Raw genomic sequence first — 23,398 nt, forward strand, 5'->3', positions numbered from 1 at the left:
CCTTAAAAGGGAAGCTCCGATGAGAGGTAGAAGTTCAGCTATGAGTCATGTGAGTAAAATGTTAAAAGGCTTTGCCATTGAAGTGAGAGCAAATCCAAATGCAACTAGGACTCTTCAAAGTGGTCAGAGCCCCAGACCCCAAAGAACCTCGTCTGATCTAGCTAGAGGCAACATGAACGGAAATAGGAAAGACCCGAGCCAAGATGTTCAATGACTGATAAAGAAGGAGGCAGAGTGTAACATACAGAGCAGGGTCCAGGAAATTTGTATCGCTATTTACACTGGTCTCATCACCATGGGAGCTGAGTGCCCCCTCAGAAAATGAGAAGACGTGACATTGGGCGACATGATGAAAGATGTTCTTGAGGCATGTCACAGATAATATGATTTACCCTCCTCATGCTACGCATGGAGATGAACTCTGATTCCGACCCATGTACATCCCCACCTTAAACCCAGTCAAAAATAGTCAAAAGCCTGTTGCAATGTGCATTTACATTGGCATGGATTATGCTAAGACTCTAGGTAAATAATAAGCTGCATGGTACTAAGATGCTGGTAAATTCAGACTCTGTGAACTCCAAGGAGGAGTTCAGGAAATCCAGCTTCTCTGGTGTAACAGCTGGTGCAGCTGCTTCTCCATTAACATTTCACAAAAAGAAAAGGAGTACTTGGGGCACCTTAGAGACTAACCAATTTATTTGAGCATAAGTTTTCGTGAGCTACAGCTCACTTCAAAGGATGTTACCACAAAAATAATCTGGGTACTAGCTTTTAGCAGGATTTATATTGCATCAATTCTTGATGATGATATTACAGAGGGAGAGAGACAGAAAAGCCACTGGGATTTGGGACCCTCAGGCGTGGCACTTTAATGACAGCAGTGGCTTGGCAGTGAGATCTTCCGTTGCTCCTGGACAAGCGGGCAAGAACTCTGACATGGTTTGAGTAAACTGAAGTTCTGAGGCTGTCAGTATTATAATAAGATTATGATGAAAGTTTTTGTTAACATTTAACTATTTTCTGTAGAATTTTTGCTGAAATATTTTCCATTTCTCGACTAGCTCTGCTATTTTGCCTAGCATCCCTGTGTGCTGAATATATTGTGCACAAATGCAGAGAGAGCCCCAAAGAATTTATCCTCCAAAAGAGAGATGCCACGATGCACTGGGGAATGCAGAGCTTTTAATTATTTCCCTCTCAATTATTCCTACACCCTTCTGTGGGGTCTCTGTGCGGGTCTGGATGTGGCAAGGCCTAGTGCATATTCAATGCTGGCAGCTATGTGAATGATAAAGATTCAGGTCAATTTTAAAAAATAAAATGTTAAACATTAGAAAATAGTGAAAGTATGAAAATGCACAGTGTGCAGTTGACTCTGAAAGCAGGGCTGACTGTGCCCTCTAGTGGGACAACCGACCGTAGCATCCCCCACATGCTGCGTGGGACGGAAAGTGCTGCAGGCTCATTTTAGCATTTGATATGCATTAAATATGTCTGTGTTCCCAGCCCCCATGTAAAGATGGCAAAGGCTGAAGTAGCAGGGTGCTGTGCTGGACAGCAGGCCTGATTGTGGTCAGTGCTGCACCCGAGGCCAAGGAATCATAGACTCCATCAAGTAACGAGCACCCTCCTGGCATTCTGACTGAAAGCCTGCAGCCAGGCAGAATTATCATCCATTCATCATTAAACAGTTTACAAATCTAAATAAGATGTGATCTCTGCTCGGAAGAAGCAGCCCCGACCTGTCTCCCTCTCCCCCAGATAAAGTCTAGAACACAAAACCATGCAAGTGACCTCATGCCACTATGAGGTGCAGAGAGATTCTGGAGATGGCAAAAGCTGAATAGCTCTCAGGGTGGGGCAGAAATGATCATTACAATATTTTCTATAGTACTGTACTTTGGCCAGTACTAGTTTTAAATGTATGAGGTGCCAAGCCTGTGTCCCTCAGTGCTAGGGGCCTTTCTGTGCTAGGGGCCTTTCCTCTCCTCTCCAAGCTGATCTGCACTGGCAGGCTCACCCCAGCATGCTCTTGAGACATCTTGCAGTACCCACCAATACATTCCATGTTATGATTGTCACTGTTTCTGACCAGTCTTCATGCCATGCAAATTCCATACAGGCAAATTTCCTTTGGCAAGATGGGCCCAAGCTCTTCTGGCAACAAGTCCAAGAGAGAGGTTAGCCAGAGTTTCTGGACAGTACCCACCACTCCCAAGTTATCTCTGAAGCACTTAGCCATGAACAGCCAGCCAGAATATGGAGGCAGTTCACAGTGTTCCCATCAGCTATTGCAGGGTCACTCGGACCCTGTCTGATGAAATTGAGGGCAATATGAAATATGGCTGGAGGCAACAGGCCCTGCAGGAGGTGCTGCCTGCAGTTCATATGAGAAGGACTGTGTGTTTTACAAACATAACCACTTTACCAGACCATCTGACCATGGTTTGTCTCTCTTTCTTTATGACGCTGCCTACTATAACACATGCTGCTTTTGCTGGCAGCTTCTGTGGAAGAAAGTCCCTGGCCTTCACATGCTGATAACATGAGCCCCTCTCAGCTCATGTTGTCCGTCATTTTGGCATCTGCATCAGTATGCTATAAGGGCATGTGTGTGTTAATGGATCTGGGGTGTGGCTATCATACGAAGCACTAGTGTCCCTGCCATTTGTTCTGCAGGAAAGAAGCCACACTCCAAATAGAGAAGCATCTCATGTATCCACTGACCTATTGAGAGATGCCCCACCTCTGTGAAAGTAGAGCTCAGCACTGGGATTCACAGTGGCTGACCCTCAGCAGCTTCTTAGAGAACGTTGACTTTTTATTGCCAGTCTTTGTCCACAGGAGTTGTAATGTGATCATCTCATTCCATTTCTCCTGAGACATCAGTTTTCCAATAGGCCCCACACCTTCTCGATTCCAGTAGCCAGCACTATCCTCCAAAGCTGAAATACTGCTGCCAAGGACAGACAGCATCTTGCAATAGATCCTGTGCCTTCCCTTCTGGAGGAGACGGAGAGTGTCATGTTAGCCCTGTGCCCAGACATCCCAGCAGCATGGTTCCATGGGGCTTCCCACACTCACCCCCTGCACAGCAGTGAAGTGTGCTTCCCAACCACACATTGGGCCAGCTGGCAAAACCAAGTCCATACGCTTTAGAAAAGCTAGGGAGGGTTCTATGAGATGGGTCCCATTAGAGGCCAGTGTGACTTTGCACTCTATATGATTTCATGAAAATATGCTAATAGGTGTGAATATAATGTAACTGGAATATGCTTCGTGCAAAAGGTCTCTAGTAAGGTATCATTACAAAGTTTATAATCTACTGAGTGTGATCATCCAGTTTATATAAATGTATCATTCTTATATCTGAAACTAGAAAAATGAAATATAACTCTGAGGTCCTATTGTAATTATGCAAAATGTGGACCATTAATGGCGGTTTGGAATCTTGATGGCTCCCTTTAAGCAGGACAATTGGTTATAAATGGCTCTGTTTACTTGTAAGTCTTCCTGTGTACATGTGTGCTGGCAAGTGGGTAATGAAGTCTTACAGTGACATGTGATCATGTCACCTGAACTGGAATCCATCTTTAGCCTGGTGCTTTTCTATTTAGAAGGAAGGGTGGGAACCCAGAGAGGGACAAAGGATTCCCACCTTCTGCAAAAGATATATAAGGGGGTGGAACAGAACAAAGGAGGCTGCAGTCATGAGAAATCCCTAGCTAACACCTGAGCTGGAACAAGGACTGTACCAGGGGAAAGGATTGTGCCCAGACTAGAAACGAGTCTAGTCTGTGAAAGAAGCTTATTGGAACATCTCTGAGGGTGAGGTTTCATCTGTAATCAGTTTCTTACTGTATTAGGCTTAGACTTGTGTGTTTTTGTTTTATTTTGCTTGGTAATTTACTTTGTTCTGTCTGTTATTACTTGGAACCACTTAAATCCTACTTTTTATATTTAATCACTTTTTGCTAATTAACCCAGAGCAAATATTAATACCTGGGGGAGCAAACTGCTGTGCATATCTCCCTATCCGTGTTCTAGAGGGTGAACAATTTATGCGTTTAACCTGTATAAGCTTTATACAGAGTAAAACAGATTTATTTGGGGTTTAGATCCCATTGGGAGCTGGGTGTCTGGGTGCTAGAGATAGGAGCACTCTCTAAGCCGTTTTCAGTTGAGTCTGCAGCTTTTGTGGGACGCAGTTCAGACCTGGGTCTGTGTTTGCAGCAGGCTAGCGTGTCTGGCTCAACAAGACAGGGTACTGAAATCCCAAGCTGCCAGGGAAAATGGGCTCAGAAGTAGTCTCAGCACATCAGGTGGCAGTCCCAAGGGGGTCTCTGTGACCCAGCCCGTCACAGCCAGGTCAGGTGCTTCAGTGTCACAGGAATTCCGTGTGGCAGAGGCTCTCTCTTCTGCAGAGAAAGTACACTCCAGGGAGATGTGATCCTGAACAGTGCTGACTTCAGAGGATTGTCTTTCCTGCTTCTTGTTCTGTGGTGACTGCTATAAGATGATTCTATATGATGTGATGTATGAAACACAGCACCTATTGGTGGGCAGTGGACTTCTTGCTGGACTGTGCAGGTTTCCATACAGGAGACCTGGCAGGAGGAACCCTTTTCATGCTGGCCTTTGTGGAGCTTAAGGAAGCTTATGAGATCTAAGGAGGTGACTGGTTCCCTTTGGGGGACACAGCAGCCCTGCTGAGGAGCTGTAGAGATGGAGGGGACTGTCCCTTGGGGCACAAACACAGGACTGAGAATGGATGACAGGCTCCTCCCTGCCAGGAAAAGTGATGTAATGTCTGAAAGACTGTTCTGGTTTGAACTCTTCTGAGACGGACTGGTTCTGGTTTCCCCACAGGGCTGTATGTGCTGGTGGGAGCAGGGGCGTTGATGATGACAGTTGGATTTTTTGGGTGCTGTGGAGCAGTGCGGGAGTCTGAGTGCCTGCTTGGAGCGGTAAGTAACGGGCTTGATGGACATCTCTCTGCTGGAGGTTATTCTGATAGAAATCTCCTTCAGGGGTGCACCATTGCATCACTGGTGGGAACAGCTCTTGGGTCAGAGATCAGTAACTTGATTTTACTCCTCATAATAAGCAGCTACTTTATTAACCCAACATCTCCAACAGGTCGCATTCAATAGCTTCCATGTGTGAATTTATCCCCTTGCTAGCTTGACTCAGCTGCTGCCTCCTGGGACTGCCTCCTCTGTCACTTCCACCATCTGTAGCGACCTCCCGGGGTCTATTTCCACCTCATCTGCCCTTTATCTCATTGAAAATCTAATCTGAAAACACCACTCCTTCTCCCTTGCCTCTGCCTGCTAACACCTTCCTCCCTCCCTCAGCTGTTGTGTATTACTGAGCCTTGTGGAAGGATTTGGGATGCAAAGTTTGTATAAAGGCCCTTATGTAAAACTAGTACAGACTCTGTTTCTCCTCTGCAGTTTTTTGCCTGCTTGCTGGTGATATTTGCTGCTGAAGTCACCGCTGGAGTGTTTGCATTCATAGGCAAAAAAGCGGTGAGTAGCAAGGTGATTCTGATGCTATGGGCTGGGTTTGGATTCCTGCTGCTGACTGATCCGAAGAGGTCAGGTAAAGGTCACATTTTAGGGAAGGATTCCACAGAAACAGGAGGACTCTGTGACCCTCTAGACATGGAGAGCTCGTGTTGTCATGAGCCTGAGAAGCTGGGCTTCAAAATGGGACATAGTCTCCATTCCCACATATGAACAGAAAATCCAACAGTATAAATAATCCCTGTATGTGAGAGTAATATCAACTTCAGAACTGCCTGGAGAGCTGTAGGGGAGTGGGTGATGCTCTGGGGAACTGTACATAATCAAAACAATGAACATCTCTTGTTAGTGAACCTCTCCTGGGTTCTGAGTGCCTCGCAGAAATATAGTAAACAAGTGCTGTAGGGTTCTGCCCAAGTTCTCATAAGTTCCCAAGAGCCCTGCTCTCCCAGAGCACCTCTATTACTGTTTCAGTCCACCAGATCACTAGGGATAAAATAGTGTGGAGGAGTCGCTCATGACTCTAGGGGCTGGAGAGGAAAGCCAGGGATGTATATTGGATTTGGAGTAGGATCTGATAGGTCCCCTGTTGTCTCCAGTTCAGTATCTCAATGAACTTGTCTGATTTCTACAGGCAGTACAGGAGGTCCAGACCATCTATGAAGAAGCTTATAAAGACTATGTGATGGACATGGGGAAGAGTAACAAAACTCTCATTCAGTTCCACACAGCTGTAAGTAACTCATGTGAGCTTAAATAGTGCTCACAGTGGTGGCACCCTTCAAAAATTGAATGCCAGGGTTTGCAGAAGGGTGACTGCTTCCCACTCTCTGGGCCCTGAGGGAGTGGAATTGAGGAGTTTGTTTAAAGGTGACCTGGTGGCTCAAGTGTATGCAGCTTGCTTTAGGTGCCAGAAGTCGTGGGCTCAAATTGCAGGTAAGTACTAGCATGGGAAGTGCAAACTGCTAGACCTTCAATTTCTGAGTGAAATTCTGTGGGCTGCTTTATACAGGAGGTCAGACTAGATGACCTTAATGATCCCTTCTGGCTTTAAAATGTATTAATATGCAAATATAACTGTGAAAAAATCAGAATTGGCAGGAAATTTCTGAATCAAACAGCATTTAAAGGGCTGCATCAGCCACAAAGGGCTCTCTACAGCACCAGCTATTGAAGGGATTTTCTACATGGGAAGTTGATTGAGATAGTCATTCCCAATTAACTGTTGCTAACTGTCATGTGTGGACAAGCCTTAAGGCCAAACTGGCCCCATGCCTCATTCATGTACTTGAGGAAAAAATACCCTGCAGTGACAATACTGTGGCTTCCTGCTCCCCAAAGCAAGGAATGTTCCCCATCGGTTTCTGCAGCTGGTGTTTGGGCCAAGTTCTCCCTAGAAAAACTAATGGTGAATGAATACTGTCACCACCAGGGATCTGGACAACGACATTTGTTACCATAGAAATGAAGAAGCCACAACCAGGCGTGCAGTGCCAACGATTTCTCTTGTACCTCAGTTTATCAATGTGTTTCCTCCAGCACAACATTACACATGCCCTTCCCCCTCCATCCTGTTCCTTATAGCCATAGTGCTGAGTAACTCCAGTAACTGACAACAGGGCACAGGCTTAAGAACAATCCAAGGGAGTGGACTCTGTTCACCTGAGTCCTGGGCAGATCTGGTCTCCAGTGCACTAGAGGTGTTATTTGCCCAACTAGAAAACAATCCCCAAAAGAATCTACAACAACCAGCTTTGGCTTCTCCAGCAGGGTCCACTCCAGCTCAACAAAGAGGCCTTTTTCCCATGCAATGCATCAGCACCTCTCTCTGTCAGACACATGGGACAGTTAGCCCTCATGTCCCTTGCTCAAGAGCTGGATGAGTTTGTGAGCATCCCTGAAACTTAGCCGAACAGTAGCTGTACAGACAGTAACTAATTACACCCTTGTGAGAGGTCGTAAACCTTCACAGTGGGGACTGAATTCACCTCTATGTCTGTATGGTGCCTAGCACAACGGAACACTGATCCTGCCCAGGGCCCCCAGGCCCTACTGTGATGTAAACAGTATTAAAGGTAGATCCTGTCATCATTCCCATTGCACAGCCAGTGAACCTGAAGCACAGAATGAGAGACTTGTCCCAGGCCACACAGCAAGTCAGCGACCAAGCCAAGATTAAAACTTAGCCCTGGTCTACACTAGGACTTTAGGTCGAATTTAGCAGCGTTAAATCGATGTAAACCTGCACCCGTCCACACGATGAAGCCCTTTATTTCGACTTAAAGGGCTCTTAAAATCGATTTCCTTACTCCACCCCTGACAAGTGGATTAGCGCTTAAATCGACGTTCCCAGCTCGAATTTGGGGTACTGTGGACACAATTTGATGGTATTGGCCTCCGGGAGCTATCCCAGAGTGCTCCATTCTGACCGCTCTGGACAGCACTCTCAACTCAGATGCACTGGCCAGGTAGACAGGAAAAGAACCACGAACTTTTTAATCTCATTTCCTGTTTGGCCAGCGTGGCAAGCTGCAGGTGACCGTGCAGAGCTCATCAGCAGAGGTGACCATGATGGAGTCCCAGAATCGCAAAAGAGCTCCAGCATGGACTGAACGGGAGGTACGGGATCTGATCGCTGTATGGGGAGAGGAATCCGTGCTATCAGAACTCCCTTCCAGTTTTCGCAATGCCAAAACCTTTGTCAAAATCTCCCAGGGCATGAAGGACAGAGGCCATAACAGGGACCCGAAGCAGTGCCGCGTGAAACTTAAGGAGCTGAGGCAAGCCTACCAGAAAACCAGAGAGGCGAACGGCCGCTCCGGGTCAGAGCCCCAAACATGCCGCTTCTATGATGAGCTGCATGCCATTTTAGGGGGTTCAGCCACCACTACCCCAGCCGTGTTGTTTGACTCCTTCAATGGAGATGGAGGCAACATGGAAGCAGGTTTTGGGGACGAAGAAGATGAGGAGGAGGAGGAGGAGGAGGTTGTAGATAGCTCACAGCAAGCAAGCGGAGAAACTGGTTTTCCCGACAGCCAGGAACTGTTTCTCACCCTGGACAGGGAGCCAGTACCCCGCAAACCCACCCAAGGCTGCTTCCTGGACCCGGCAGGCAGAGACCTCTGGTGAGTATACCTTTTAAAATACTATACATGGTTTAAAAGCAAGCATGTGAAAGGATTACTTTGCCCTGGCATTCGCGGCTCTCCTGGATGTACTCCCAAAGCCTTTGCAAAAGGTTTCTGGGGAGGGCAGCCTTATTGTGTCCTCCATGGTAGGACACTTTACCACTCCAGGCCAGTAACACGTACTCGGGAATCATTGTACAACAAAGCATTGCAGTGTATGTTTGCTGGCGTTCAAACAACATCCATTCTTTATCTCTCTGTGTTATCCTCAGGAGAGTGAGATATCATTCATGGTCACCTGGTTGAAATAGGGTGCTTTTCTTCAGGGGACACTCAGAGGAGCCCGTTCCTGCTGGGCTGCTTACCTGTGGCTGAACAGAAATGTTCCCCGCTGTTAGCCATGGGGAGGGGGGAGGGTTGAGGGGGTAGCCACGCGGTAGGGGGAGGCAAAATGCGACCTTGTAACGAAAGCCCATGTGCTATGTATGTAATGTTAACAGCAAGGTTTACCCTGAAAGAGTGTAGCCACTGTTTTATAAAATGTGTCTTTTTAAATACCACTGTCCCTTTTTTTTCTCCACCAGCTGCATGTGTTTCAATGATCACAGGATCTTCTCCTTCCCAGAGGCTAGTGAAGGTTAGAAAGAAAAAAACGCACTCATGATGAAATGTTCTCTGAGCTCATGCTGTCCTCCCACACTGACAGAGCACAGACGAATGCGTGGAGGCAAATAATGTCAGAGTGCAAGAAAGCACAAAATGACCGGGAGGAGAGGTGGCAGGCTGAAGAGAGTAAGTGGTGGGCTGAAGACAGGGCTGAAGCTCAAATGTGGCGGCAGCGTGATGAGAGGAGGCAGGATTCAATGCTGAGGCTGCTGGAGGACCAAACCAGTATGCTCCAGTGTATGGTTGAGCTGCAGCAAAGGCAGCTGGAGCACAGACTGCCACTACAGCCCCTGTGTAACCAACCGCCCTCCACACCCAGACGCCCAAGAACGCGGTGGGGGGGCCACCGGCCAACCAGCCACTCCACCGCAGAGGATTGTCCAAAAAAAAGAAGGCTGGCATTCAATACATTTTAAAGTTGTAAACTTTTAAAGTGCTGTGCTTAAAGTGCTGTGTGGCATTTTCCTTCCCTCCTCCACCACCCCTCCTAGGCTACCTTGGTAGTCATCCCCCTATTTGTGTGATGAATGAATAAAGAATGCATGAATGTGAAGCAACAATGACTTTATTGCCTCTGCAAGCAATGATTAAAGGGAGGAGGGGAGGGTGGTTAGCTTGCAGGGAAGTAGAGTGAACCAAGGGGCGGGGGGTTTCATCAAGGAGAAACAAAGAAAACTTTCACACCGTAGCCTGGCCAGTCATGAAACTGGTTTTCAAAGCTTCTCTGATGCGTACCGCGCCCTCCTGTGCTCTTCTAACCGCCCTGGTGTCTGGCTGCTCGTGACCAGCAGCCAGGCGATTTGCCTCAACCTCCCACCCTGCTATAAACGTTTCCCCCTTACTCTCACAGATATTGTGGAGCACACAGCAAGCAGTAATAATAGTGGGAATATTGGTTTCGCTGAGGTCTAAGCGAGTCAGTAAACTGCGCCAGCGCGCCTTTAAACATCCAAATGCACATTCTACCACCATTCTGCACTTGCTCAGCCTGTAGTTGAACAGCTCCTGACTACTGTCCAGGCTGCCTGTGTACGGCTTCATTAGCCATGGCATTAAGGGGTAGGCTGGGTCCTCAAGGATACATATAGGCATTTCAACGTCCCCAACAGTTATTTTCTAGTCTGGGAATAAAGTCCCTTCCTGCAGCTTTTAAAACAGACCAGAGTTCCTGAAGATGCGAGCGTCATGTACCTTTCCCGGCCATCCCACATTGATGTTGGTGAAACGTCCCTTGTGATCCACCAGAGCTTGCAGCACTATTGAAAAGTGCCCCTTGCGGTTTATGTACTCGCCGGCTTGGTGCTCCGGTGCCAAGATAGGGATATGGGTTCCGTCTATGACCCCACCACAGTTAGGGAATCCCATTGCAGCAAAGCCATCCACTATGACCTGCACATTTCCCAGGGTCACTACCCTTGATATCAGCAGATCTTTGATTGTGTGGGCTACTTGCATCACAGCAGCTCCAACAGTAGATTTGCCCACTCCAAATTGATTCCCAACTCACCGGTAGCTGTCTGGCGTTGCAAGCTTCCACAGGGCTATCGCCACTCGCTTCTCAACTGTGAGGGCTGCTCTCATCTTGGTATTCATGCGCTTCAAGGCAGGGGAAAGCAAGTCACAAAGTTCCATGAAAGTGCCTTTACGCATGCAAAAGTTTTGCAGCCACTGGGAATCGTCCCAGACCTGCAACACTATGCGGTCCCACCAGTCTGTGCTTGTTTCCCGAGCCCAGAATCGGCGTTCCACAGCATGAACCTGCCCATTAGCACCATGATGCATGCATTGGCAGGGCCCATGCTTTCAGAGAATTCTGTGTCCATGTCCTGATCACTCACGTGGCTGCGCTGACGTCGCCTCCTCGCCCGGTATCACTTTGCCAGGTTCTGGTGCTGCATATACTGCTGGATAATGTGTGTGGTGTTTAATGTGCTCCTAATTGCCAAAGTGAGCTGAGTGGCCTCCATGCTTGCCTTGGTATGGCGTCCGCACAGAAAAAAGGCGCGGAACGATTATCTGCCGTTGCTCTGACGGAGGGAGGGGCGACTGACGACACGGCTTACAGGGTTGGCTTCAGGGAGCTAAAATCAACAAAGGGGGTGGCTTTACATCAAGGAGTATTTCAGGCAGGACTTCACGGAGGGTTCCAATAAGAAATGGTGCACCTAAGTTATTGTTCTTATTGGAACAATGAGGTTAGTCTGGCCTCTGATTGATACATGCCTAGATTTACCTTGCTGCACCTTCTCTGTGAGTGACTGCAGTGTGACCTAGAGGAATGAGTCCCCTAGACAGGGGAGGGTGGAAGCAAATGTGTACAAAACAAATCTGGTCTATTTCTTGTTTTGATCCACTCCATCTATCTTTTACATCTTTGGCTGGCAGCAGATGATGCAGAAGGACTGCAAGCCATCCACATCTCATGGCTGCTCGGCAGAAGATGGTGCAATATGACTGCTAGCCATCCTCATCTCTTGCCTGCCCAGCAGAAGATGGTACAGTACGACTGCTAGCAATCCGTATTGCCTGCCTGCTCACCATAAGACGGTTCAATAGGACTGACTGCAGGACTAAAGAGAATGACCTGGTCCAAATTAGTCCCTGCGCCCATGTCTGTCCAGGCGCTCCCGGCCAACGCGGCCAGGAGCCCCTCGGACATGACGATGACGGCTACCAGTCATATTGCACCGTCTGCTGCCAGAAGGCAATGGGTTGCTGCTACTGTGTAGCAATGCAGTACCGTGTCTGCCAGCACCCAGGAGACAACTGTGACGGTTACCTGAGCGGGCTCCATGCTTGCCGTGGTATGGAGTCTGCACAGGTAACTCAGGAAAAAAGGCGTGAAATGATTGTCTGCCCTTGCTTTCACGGAGGGAGGGAGGGAACGGGGGCCTGACGATATGTACCCAGAACCACCCGCGACAATGTTTTAGCCCCATCAGGCATTGGGATCTCAACCCAGAATTCCAATGGGTAGCGCAGACTGTGGGAACTGTGGGATAGCTACCCACAGTGCAACACTCCGGAAGGCGATGCTAGCCTCGGTACTGTGGAAGCACTCCGCCGAGTTACTGCACTTAATGCACTTAGAGCATTTTCTGTGGGGACACACACACTCGAATATATAAAACCAATTTCTAAAAAACCGACTTCTATAAATTCGACCTGATTTCGTAGTGTAGACATACACTTAGAGCCCTACTTGTGCCCAAGTCTGTGTTCATTTCGTGAAGCAATGCTGCCTCCCATAGAGATCAAGCCCTTCCTTTTGTCACTGCTTATATCATTCCAACATTCTTCATAACTAACATTTCACAACCTCTGAACCTCTTGTCCTTCTCCCATGCCTATTAATTATGACCCAAAGAGAAATTCCAAGCATTTTCTCAGAGATGTGTAAATGGGAAAAACAAACCCACTGAAACATTCTGTTGATTTATCACTAGCCACAAACCCAATAGCATGTTCTGTCTGTAATAAAGACTCTAGCATACTCTGCTGCAGCTTCAACATGGTGCCCACATTTCTACACATAGTGCTTGAACTATTTCTGTTTTCCTGGGTAAACGGATTTAGAAACTGCTGGCCCGTCCATAGCAGGGATTTGTATTGCCTTGAGCAGTCAGGCCCACTTGCTGCCATTGAATGCAGAGTCTCAGTAGGAAACTAGCCTGTAGTTTCTTCCTTTTTTGACTTTCTGTCTCTCTCTCAACTATGTAGCTTCAATGCTGTGGTAAAGAAAGTGAGGTTCAGGTGAAGCCCACCTGTCCAGAGGGCATCCAGGTGCCCAAGGTGAGTGTCTTCTGTGCTGATTGTTTTAATTACCGTTCCCCACAGATATGTCAGTTTGAAACAGAAGTTTCTCTGACACACAAGGAGCAAAAATAGCACTAATGATGACACTGGGACGGACTGAGGTTTATAGCCCAGAGGAGCTAGCTGAGGAGAGACTATGTCCACAGTCGGATCAGCCGGCTTCAGATGATTCAGATATCCTTTGTCCATATCAGAGTTACTTAAGATGAAATTGGAGAAATGTGCAAGTAGAATCATATTCGGGAAAGTCAGAGCAGCTATCTGCTCTGAATAAGCTCCAACACCTTCTCAGCCATGGGCTGTGCAGCTGAACAGCATAGAGGCAGAGGAGAGTGAGGGGTCAGACTCAGAAATGTGAACAGCCCCTGCTCTTGTTGTCTGCAGCCTCCCTACCACCTCCCCAGGTAGCTGTGGCAGTAATGCCACACAGTCTGAAGAGCAGGGGCACTTAGATGTTGGTGTCTAGGAGTCTGTATGAAAGGCCTGCTGAAGGTTGAATTATGGCATGTGCCTGTCTTCACCATGCTCAGAGGACCCTGGCTAGGAACGTGGCCAATTAAAATGGGGGAAACACTCTCATTTCTAGTTTTTGTGGCACCTGCCTGCAGTTGCACCATTATCCTGAAAGGCCATATTCCCCTGATTTAGTGTATCCAGACACATAGCTGGCTTTAACTTGTGGGGAAGCTATTAATGAAAACCCACATGTGAGTGCTATTGAGATGGCACATGGGTATAGAAAGGAGTATGGTGAGGACAACAAAGGAGATTATTCCTGGCAATTGAAAGCCTATTGATTGCTCAGATGAGGGGAGAGTAAGCTACCTAGTAGCAAGAAATGTCGAGCAGGGCACAAGGCATAGAAGGCAGGTTAGCAGACAGGTCACTGTGTTAGCCTTTCTCCATGTACATGAAGGCAAGAGTTTAGGGAAATTATATAGAAATATTTGTCTAGGAGTTAAGTGGAACTTTCATTCTGTTTTTAATAGAACTGCCTGGATGAAATCCAGAATTTAATTAACTCGAATCTGCATTTAGTTGGAATCGTTGGAATTGGAATTGCTGGCATCACAGTGAGTAAATACATCATATCATTGTCTTTTCTGTCTATACGAAATCCCTGCACCCTCCCCGAGTCCATATTTCCTGGGAGATGCTCTGCAGTAGCTGCTGGGGAGATTTCCATATGATATCAACTGTCCCTGACGCTTTTCTCTGAGAGTCACTCTCACTCTCCACATAAATTTTGGCAAGTCCCAGTTTTATCAGTTTATTTTTCATCCCCATAGAGTGAATACAAGCTATCTGGGAGAAATTCCACTTTGTTACTGTTGTAAATCAATATAAATTAATAATTTCAGCCAAAAAGGCTGAGTGTACTGAAAACCAACCAGCTATCCTGAGATTTCACCCATTCCAACCCATTGTTGGCACTGGTGTTGTTTGTCCCTAAATATTTGGATCCAAGCTGTACACTCATAATGGATTTGAACATGAAGGATGATCTGTGATTTAACCAGTTGCTTGTAAGGAACTGATTTTCCCAGGTCACGCACATTAACAATCTGGTGAAGGAAAACCTATGATATTGTGATAGATGTTCATGGCTTACCTGGAAGCTAGAAATCAGTACATCCTCATTCCTATGCCCATTGCTTTAACAGAACTGAATTTAAACTAGGCAGATGGCTTCAGGATATATCCCTCTTCTAACTGTTAGGTATCCAGATTAAACAACACCATGTTGTCAGTGACTGATTCATCTAATCGTATCCCCAAAGCTTCTCACTTCACTTGTTTTAAACTTCATCTTCTCCCACAAAAAGTGTGCTTTGCCATTTCCAAAAATCTGTGCGTTCATAACTGAGCTGTGTGGCCACTAGATGTCACACTAGTGCATGAATCCAGCAAGAAGACACATCAAACTGACAGAGGCTTGGAGATTAAAAGCATTTTCCAGCCTGCATCTGCTGCGATCTGCTCCAGATTCAGCAGCCAATGACAGTCTGAAGACACAGGATGAAACCAGATTTCTGAGGAATTACACTCCCACCTGCTCTCTGGAGGAGGAAGTTAATGGAGTTACCTGTACTTTCCAAAGCTCACTGAGTTCAGATGTGGAAGGAGGGTTCATATATTTCAAACTAAAGAGCATAGTAATATGGTCGCTACACCTGACCTGTGGGGATGGAGAGAGGCAGGGGGTGTTAAACATTCTCAGAAATATGGGGAGGTCATAACAACCAGTTAGCCATAGGCAACCTGAAATGTGACTTTTCTAAAATATAATGGCATGCATGGAAAATATGGCAAAGCAATCCAGATGGAACAGAGCCTCAATAAGCAGGCTGTTCAGTGCCTAAGAGTACGTGTGCACTGCATACAGGGATCCAATCTTCATAACGTCCCATTGAAATGGGCACAGATATGGTTAAAGGAGATATCAGATGCCACGCACTTGGGGTCCTCGTGGTCCTGCATTAACTTCACAACTCTCAGGCATCTGGGCTGGAAGGAGAAGCAAGTGCTAGTCCATGGCTCCTATGTGGTAAGGCTGGCCAGCTGTTGTCCTGTGTTCCTGGGGAAGGGATTCAATGGCATGATCATGATCATGGATGACGTCTTTGCTTATTGCCTGTAAACTCTGTTCTGGAGCTAAAACCTGTGACTAGGGAGGAATTACTAGAGACTCTAGCTCCCTCCATTGGATTCCATTCTAACCCCTGCAGTTTCCTGAGCTTTAAGACTATGGATTCTATTTACATGCAGTGTATAAACTTGCCTCATGTACAGTAATTATTAAGAGTTTAAGCTTCTCTCTAAACCCACAGTATCCTGCAGCAATCCCATACGTTAGCCTATCTTACACCCAGAGCTGAGCTCTGCTCTGATTCAGAAGTACACATGATACTCCATGAACAGAGACCTCCTATAACCACGTTTCTGTGCTAGACTGAAATTCAAGTCCTCTGTTTCAGTGCTGGATTTGATACCAGTGACAGTGCTGATCTTGTGTCAATGCAGACAGTATCAGTAACAGTGTTAATGATCTCCCCAGTGATATTTGGGAAGGGCATTATGCTTGCAGAGCATTTAAAACTTCCATGGCACTGCTATGGTCATATCATCTTAGCTCTGAGTAATGGTGATGTTTCTTCCATGTTAACTGTCTTCTTTCCTGAGACTTGTAGAGAGGAACAGTCATCTGTGCCCACTACCCCTCTGGGAAGATCATTAGATTGTTCTGAAATGACAGTTTTGTAACTATATCTACTTTTGTAAGAGGAGGCATTCCATGGAAATCTCTAAATCACATTCCTTCTCTTTTAGATCTTTGGCATGATATTCAGCATGGTTCTCTGCTGTGCTATCCGCAATACAAGGGACATGCTCTAAAACTCACTGCACAATTTCTATGCTCCGGGACTTCCAGACCTTACAAGACTTTACAAGATACATTCTCAGAGTTTAATAATTGTAATACATTTTTGATTAGTGTTTTAACCAACTGAGAGGAAAAGGCCTCATTTGGTGAGTGTGAATTGCATTAATTGTGTTCAAACTTTTAAGTCAGAAAACTGAAATGAATAAAATGAGGGTTTAAAATGTACTTTCCTAAAATGAAAAGGCAAAGGTGGTACCTAAAATTAATTTGTTTTTAAATATCTTTGCATATATATGGCTGAGTGCTTGCGCATCTATATACACTGGATAAGCACCTGCCTGTCTCCACGTATGGATCTGCAAGAGTGCACAAGTACAGATATCTGTATATATAGTACATTGTGTGGGTGAATGCATGCATATGACATATGTTGTGTGGGCACGTGTTTGCATGCACATTCCTGCAGTGTCCCCACTATGTGAGAGTGTGCATAAAGCCCTGGCATATATACAGGTTGAAACCCTTTCATAGTGACCCCTGTTGGCTAATAATCAGTGTAGGAGCAACTGCCATTTTTAAAATAAAACCTTTAATGTAGTTTTTATCCACTAATCCCAAAATTAAAAGGAAATACAATTAATAAATAGGATTTATTCAAATGAGTTGATCTCTAAGGGCCTGTTCCTGAAAGTATGTACGCCATGTGAGTAGTCCTGTTGACTTCAGTGTCACATGCAGAAGTGTTGGTAGGATTGGGCCCTACATCTGAACAAAGAAGGATTCTTGGGGAGTCCTAGGACCAGGCAAAAGGGGAAGGGTTAAGAGAGAGATGGGAGGCTGATGGGCAATGCAGAGTCAGTTATACCAGGATAAAGCGTGCCTTGGCTTCCCAACCCAGTCTGTGTGACAAAATCACGGTTATGCATTTGAAAGTCTCTAAAATCCTATTAATTTTTAAAGCGGAGATTTCAAAAGAAAGGGCCAAAGAGAGCTGAAGCTGACAGTCCCACACTGGGAGCAGCTAGCATGGACTTATACTTGTACAAAGCCCAAATGACCCCAGCAGAACCCCACACAGCACAGAGGCTCGTGCAGGATTGAAGCCTTTATCCAGAAAAGCAGCAGAGTTGTGGGATATCTTGTGCCCAAAGTCTTTGGCTAGCCGTGCTGTAGGGAACAAATAAATTGTGAAGACTGTTAGGGAGAAACAAAAGTGGCACTTTAATACCTTCATTTCTTCCTCTGCTCTGAACTACTGCGACTATCACCATTTCAGCAGGGCTTTTACCTCAAATCTCTCGCCCTCTCCTTTGGGTATAAGGGCAGGAAGTAAAGGCAACACATTTTTACAGAGTCATAAAGAGTCATTTTCTTATTGGCAATTATGCTTTGCGGGTAAGAGATGTAAGAATTACATTGTATCCTTGAAATACCTCAGGGCTTGAGTTTACACAGCTTGCTTCCATATTTTTATTTTTCTTATTTATTCACAGTAGAATGTTCCTTTTAAAACATTCGACAGCCTGGAAGTATTCTCCCCACAAAGGGAAAATAAAGTACATGAGAGACTAAGAGTCTTATATTTTTGGCTCATTTCATTTGGGAAAGCAGGCTCTTTCTCCCCCCTCCCGCCCCCTAAATGTTTCAGAAAGGGGGCTGTGCTAGAGATGTGCATGAACTCATGTAGTAACCCTGCCTCTCTGCCTATCCTGTCCAGCTTTCTAATGCAATTGTGATTTGGTTTTCCTGGGTTCCAAATTAGAGAGTAAGTATAATGGAGAAGGGCTCGTCTCGACTGATGTCTTAATAAAATGATCTTTGCTCTCCAAAAATCTAGTGCAGTTACTATAATAGAGTCTTTGCTCCATTTAAACATACTGGAAGGATGTAGGACTTCAGGAAATATTTCCTATATCAGGGCATTAATTCAAGTACTGCGTGAATCCAAGTGCATGGGTTTGTATGTAATACAAATACCCAAGTGTGCAGCCCTCACGGTCCCAAGGAACCTCATATTTATACCACCTCAAGCTTATTTTGGTGCTGGAAATCATTCTACTGTTATACCTTTTCTACAATTCATTTAATAATATTTGAGTGTCAGACCTGCCTGTCCTTTACATTTGCCATTTGTAATTTCTCACGAGCAGCATTTGAATGGCCATTGATATCCTAAGGCAGCTGTGTTCTACTAAAAGTAAAGCAGCTGGGTATGCAACACACTGCCATGCCAGGAATTTCTGGGCTTAGCCTCAGGCTCCCCAAGCCAACACGGAGACAGTGTGGCTGGCTCCAAGGAAGAGAGTTAGGTTTGCATCCTTCTGTAGTGACCTCATTGGAGGAGAGTCTTGTGGACACACCTTGTGTAAAGGTAGGGGCTGAGGAGGTTACTGCACTAGCCTAAGGCCAGAACTTCAGGGCCTGACAAAATAGTTCACTTTTAGGAGAGAGTATGAGTCTCTCGACAAAGCATAGAGCCCTGTGGCAGTTCTGTGGAGCTGGGGAATACCCCATAAAGAGAAGGCTGGCAAAAAATACACATAGCTATACGGAAGCAGTTGTCTTAGCCTTTGCCAGTCAAATGAAAGGGTCTTTGCAGACCAGTAGGTCTAACACACTAGACGGACATGATGGCATCAGTGATCTTTTATTAACTAAGACCTAACTTTTGTGAAAGACGGGTCTGTACATTGCTGGCCTCGCCGGTTCTCCTGGTCTGGATAGTACAGATAACTGTTAGGCTCACTGCATCCCATGTAGGAGGGCATTTACTGTACACACAGATCCATCTCTCTCATGCACACTCTGAAATGAATATTTTTTTAAACACACACAAACACCCTTGCCATTTTTTAAAAAATTACTGAATCTTGTTTGGCACTAGAACAGGAATAAATAGCCAGAGTTTGCTTCCTTTTTCACTTACAGCAACACGGAGTCAGCCCGGAGATGCCCACTTCTGCTTTTGAGATGCACCAGTACACGAACTGGTGCTTGCAGAAAACTTTTTGCTTGTTTACCTCTAAGTGCCTTTTAGAAACAGAGACGAGTGCCAGTAAGAAAAATATTTCAATACATTCAGACTTGAATCACCTTGCTTTCTAATGAAATAGTTTTTTTCTATACAGTGCTTTCATATTTATATACATAACAGTTATGTGTACTCTGGGTTCTAATGCTATCCAGGAATATTGGATGCACTTTGTACTGAAGATCAGGAATATAATGGTACCAGTTATTGGTTTAATTCTCTGGATTATTATTGTGCATCAGGCCAGGAAGCAGCATATTTAAAATGTCTATCAGGGCCTTTAACAAAGTGTGGCCTTCCCATCTTGCTATTTCATGCTGTTGTTTTGTAGACAGTATATTACTGCATTAGTAACAGTTTCCTCTATCCTGTATTAGCATTTGAAGGACATTTTACTCTGCTCCAGTGGTTACTAGCAATAGGAGGTGAAATTACTATCTTATTCTTGCCGGCCCTTATAACTATTATTAGGATTCTTCTGTAGTGCTTTACAAGCAATAACTAATTAGACCCTTCCTTGGCATTTCTGTGGCTAGACTGAGCAATCCTGTTTATAGTACAGTTGTGGTTGAGCTATAAATCCTACCCTGACATCTGGGAAGAAAAATACTCTCAGTTTCTGTGGAAATATGCCCCATTCGTTGTGCTGCTTCCCCTTTGGTTTAAATCTGGCACTCTCATTTTATTTCCAAACTCTGCACTTCTGCCAGATGGCACAGCACTCTTCCCAACATGCTCCATCTGGCTACAATAAGGAAACTTTCTATAGCATCTGAATCAAAACCACTCAAAAATATAGTCTGTGCTAGAAAATCAGCACATCAGGATTGAATTCATTCAACCCAATTCTGTCCTCAGATACGTATGTGCACGAGAACATCCAATGCACCGATCAGCTCATGGCTCCCTCTAGACCAGTATCCAGTGTCTCACAGTGGCTAGTACCAGCTGCTTCCAAAGAAGTTGCCAGAAACATCTGTAGCAAGCAGCAGCCTGTAGGGGAAGTTCCTTCCTATTCCCATCAATTGGCTTATTATTCTCATTATTCATATAATTGTCTAACCTCTTTTTAATTGTACTGAGCTCCTGAAATTCTCATTGACCTCTGTAGGAGCCATATGTGCCTATTTGAGGGCAGAATTTGACTAGTTTTGGTAGCATTCCGGGGCCAAGCAGGAACTGAGAGAAGTAGATCCCTGGAATATCCATGCAACAAAGAGTTGTGTTTCATTTCCAGTTGTCCCACTGGAAACAAGTGGGATTGTTCCATGGCAAAATATATTCCATCCCTACTGAAAAAGAAAGAGAGCTGTTATCTGAACCCTTTTAAACCCACTTTTTGTGGCCTTTGGAAGACTAACTCCTTTAAATTTTTTGTTTCATGTTCTCTATGTATATAAATCTCCTCACTGTATTTTCCACTGAATGCATCCGATGAAGTGAGCTGTAGCTCACAAAAGCTTATACTCACATAAATTTGTGAGTCTCTAAGGTGCCACAAGTACACCTTTTCTTTTTGCGAATACAGACTAACACGGCTGCTACTCTGAAACCTATTCTTATTAAATGTACATTATAAACATAACTCACCGTCAAATCCTTTCCCCTTCTGTGTTGGCGAATTACGATGCTCGTGTCTTTACCTCCCTGCGAGACCAGGATTGTCTCTTTTACATTGCCTGAGACATGCATTTCCAATACTGAATGCTTGTTCCTGTATTCCAAGTACTAACATTAGGCAGGACTGGGACATCACGTTATTATTATAGGGCCTGTGAGAGCAAGAGCATTTGTCTATATGAAAGTTTCTCTGAGTTGTAAATGTTGGTCAGGTGATTGTGCTGTTGCTGAAACTAGTTTTCATTTGACATGTTCTGAACTGGCTTTTATTGACTTTGCTGTACTGAATTTAAAGATTCTAATAAAAATAACCTGAAATAAAAGAGAAGTGGAGGAAACAAGTCTATGAAGTCCAAGTTTTTGTGGCCTCACAGGAGTGCTAACTGGCCCTGTCATTCACATACATACACACACTATATACTTCACCCTGCTTGGGAAACTTCCAGCTGTGGGAGCCCCACAGTTCTTGTATGAAGAACAAAATTCCAAACACTGCTGCCAGTGATGCACTGGAAATAGTCCTTGTCACCAAGCTGAACCCCTTTGCCCTCACTCTATGCACTTTGCAAGTCAGAACATCCTATGCCTTGTTTCTCAGTAACAAATCAGACAGTAGTACACCAGCCCAGAACCCAAGACACTAAGCGCCAGCTCTGTATTTAACAGTGGTGTGGTGTCCGTCTAACTACAAAAGCGCATTTTTCTGCTGTAACCCAGCATCCCAGTAACTGTGAAGGGTGCAAAGATCTCTGGGGGAAAAAACTGCTGTGATAAACTCTCTCTTTGTCCTTATACACTTTTTCCTAGTTCCTTCCCTTTCATATCCTGGCCCCATTCTCCAGGTCTTTCCACACTCACGTTGGTTTCTGAACATTCCCATTTACTCTGTGATCCCCATCCTGTCTCAATCAAACCACAGCCCCCACAGCCCAATAAAGCTCTCATAGTTTGAACCATGCTCAATGACTTTTCAGTACAGTAGGTGAACACAAGGAATAAAGTTGTATAGGAAAGGGATATGTATTAATAAATCCTGGAATTGAGGTCTATCTGAATTCAGCTCATGCTTTTCACACATTATTATTTGTATTACTACCATTGTTAGCCGACGGCCAAGGATGTTTGGTGAGGTGCCAGCTATGCCCGTTTATACCATCCGTGACTTTAACCGCTAGGACGCACTGTCCCTTCGCGGCGGGCAGCCCGGGCTAGGCTGACGGATGCCCCAAGGTCCTAACCACCCATGACTTTAACTGCTAGAGCTCAGAGCTCCTTCGCAGCGGGCAGTCAATACTGACTGACAGGTGCCCCAATGGCAGCACTAAGAGCCTCTCCACACCCGTGACTTTAACTGCTAGAGCTCAGAGCTCCTTCGCAGCGGGCAGCCAGGATTGACTGACAGGTGCCCCAAGAGTTTGCCCCGTGGAGGCGGCACAACTCAACGCTAGGCTCTTAGTACTCTCACCTAATGGCCAGGCTTTAGAGCCAAAACGGCTGAGGTTCTTTAATTGTGTTGGCTGCTTTACAGTAAACCAGAGAAAACAAGTCAGGCTTATGCACAAATGGTTACCAAAATTTATTAAGCTAGATTCTAATCATATGGTTACAAAATTGCTAGTGCCTACTTATTTAAATGTAGAGATGTTACACACACAAACAAGTTACAAAACTGAAGCCACAATCCCAAAGAAAGAAAAAGTATAGAGCTCTATTTCAAAATATGTGTACACTAAAGATAGGAGATCAGGTGTGGGTGCTTCTTGCCCTCCTTGCATCTCTCGATTCCAGCGGTGCCAAGCCAGGATCGGTCACTCAATTCCGCGGAAAGATGAATAAGGGACAAGGCTTAGGGACCCTCTTAGCTGCAGAAGCCTTGGGAGGCTGTCACTTATCTGACCAGCAGATAGATAGTGAAAAGCACTCAAAAATCATGGTGCTGTAGGTCCCCTACTTATACCTCTGTACTCCTTTATTCTCTTTCTCCTTTCTTATGCCAAATTGAGGCTGGTCTGTCTGGGTGACGCCAGCTTTCGCAAGAGTAGTTTACACTTGCAAGGGAGAGAAACAATAAGTGTCAACTACTGGACATTTCTTTTATCAGGGTAAATATTTTCCCACCTAGGATGTTGGTGTGTGTGCATCACGCTATTTAGTAGGGGCTAAGAGCCATGTCTGTCACAGGGCCTCTGCCTGCTGTGAGCTGAATCGTTGTATCTGTTCC

The 23,398-nt window shown here is 45.4% G+C and overlaps 2 protein-coding genes across 3 annotated transcripts in view; both read left to right on the top strand.

Annotated features, from left to right (window-relative positions):
- The window catches only part of TSPAN2 (tetraspanin 2), a 60,628-nt gene extending 39,123 nt beyond the window's left edge, over nt 1-21,505 (top strand). For both annotated transcript variants that reach the window (XM_084611405.1, XM_084611404.1), the window contains 6 exons: nt 4,873-4,970; nt 5,460-5,534; nt 6,166-6,264; nt 13,046-13,117; nt 14,131-14,214; nt 16,472-21,505. In XM_084611405.1, coding sequence (XP_084467531.1) covers nt 4,873-4,970; nt 5,460-5,534; nt 6,166-6,264; nt 13,046-13,117; nt 14,131-14,214; nt 16,472-16,537 — 494 coding nt within the window. In that variant the 3' untranslated portion in view covers nt 16,538-21,505. The remainder of the gene's footprint in view (nt 1-4,872; nt 4,971-5,459; nt 5,535-6,165; nt 6,265-13,045; nt 13,118-14,130; nt 14,215-16,471) is intronic.
- LOC311511091 (myb/SANT-like DNA-binding domain-containing protein 7) lies at nt 6,982-9,832 on the top strand. Its single transcript, XM_084611406.1, has 2 exons — nt 6,982-8,656; nt 9,244-9,832. The coding sequence occupies exons 1-2, from the start codon at nt 8,100-8,102 to the stop codon at nt 9,299-9,301; spliced, it is 615 nt and encodes a 204-aa protein (XP_084467532.1). The 5' UTR covers nt 6,982-8,099; the 3' UTR covers nt 9,302-9,832.
- Nucleotides 21,506-23,398: the final 1,893 nt, after the last annotated feature.

Source organism: Lepidochelys olivacea (genome assembly GCF_965140295.1).
Source record: "Lepidochelys olivacea isolate rLepOli2 genome assembly, chromosome: 21".
NCBI classification, from domain to species: Eukaryota; Metazoa; Chordata; order Testudines; family Cheloniidae; genus Lepidochelys; species Lepidochelys olivacea.

What these genes read in the sequence shown, in the direction of transcription:
- LOC311511091 (XM_084611406.1), top strand. Translation starts at nt 8,100, where the DNA reads ATGATGGAGTCCCAGAATCGCAAAAGAGCTCCAGCATGGACTGAACGG. An exon ending in CCGGCAGGCAGAGACCTCTG is followed by an intron (nt 8,657 to 9,243) that starts GTGAGTATACCT and finishes TTTCTCCACCAG; the next exon opens with CTGCATGTGTTTCAATGATC.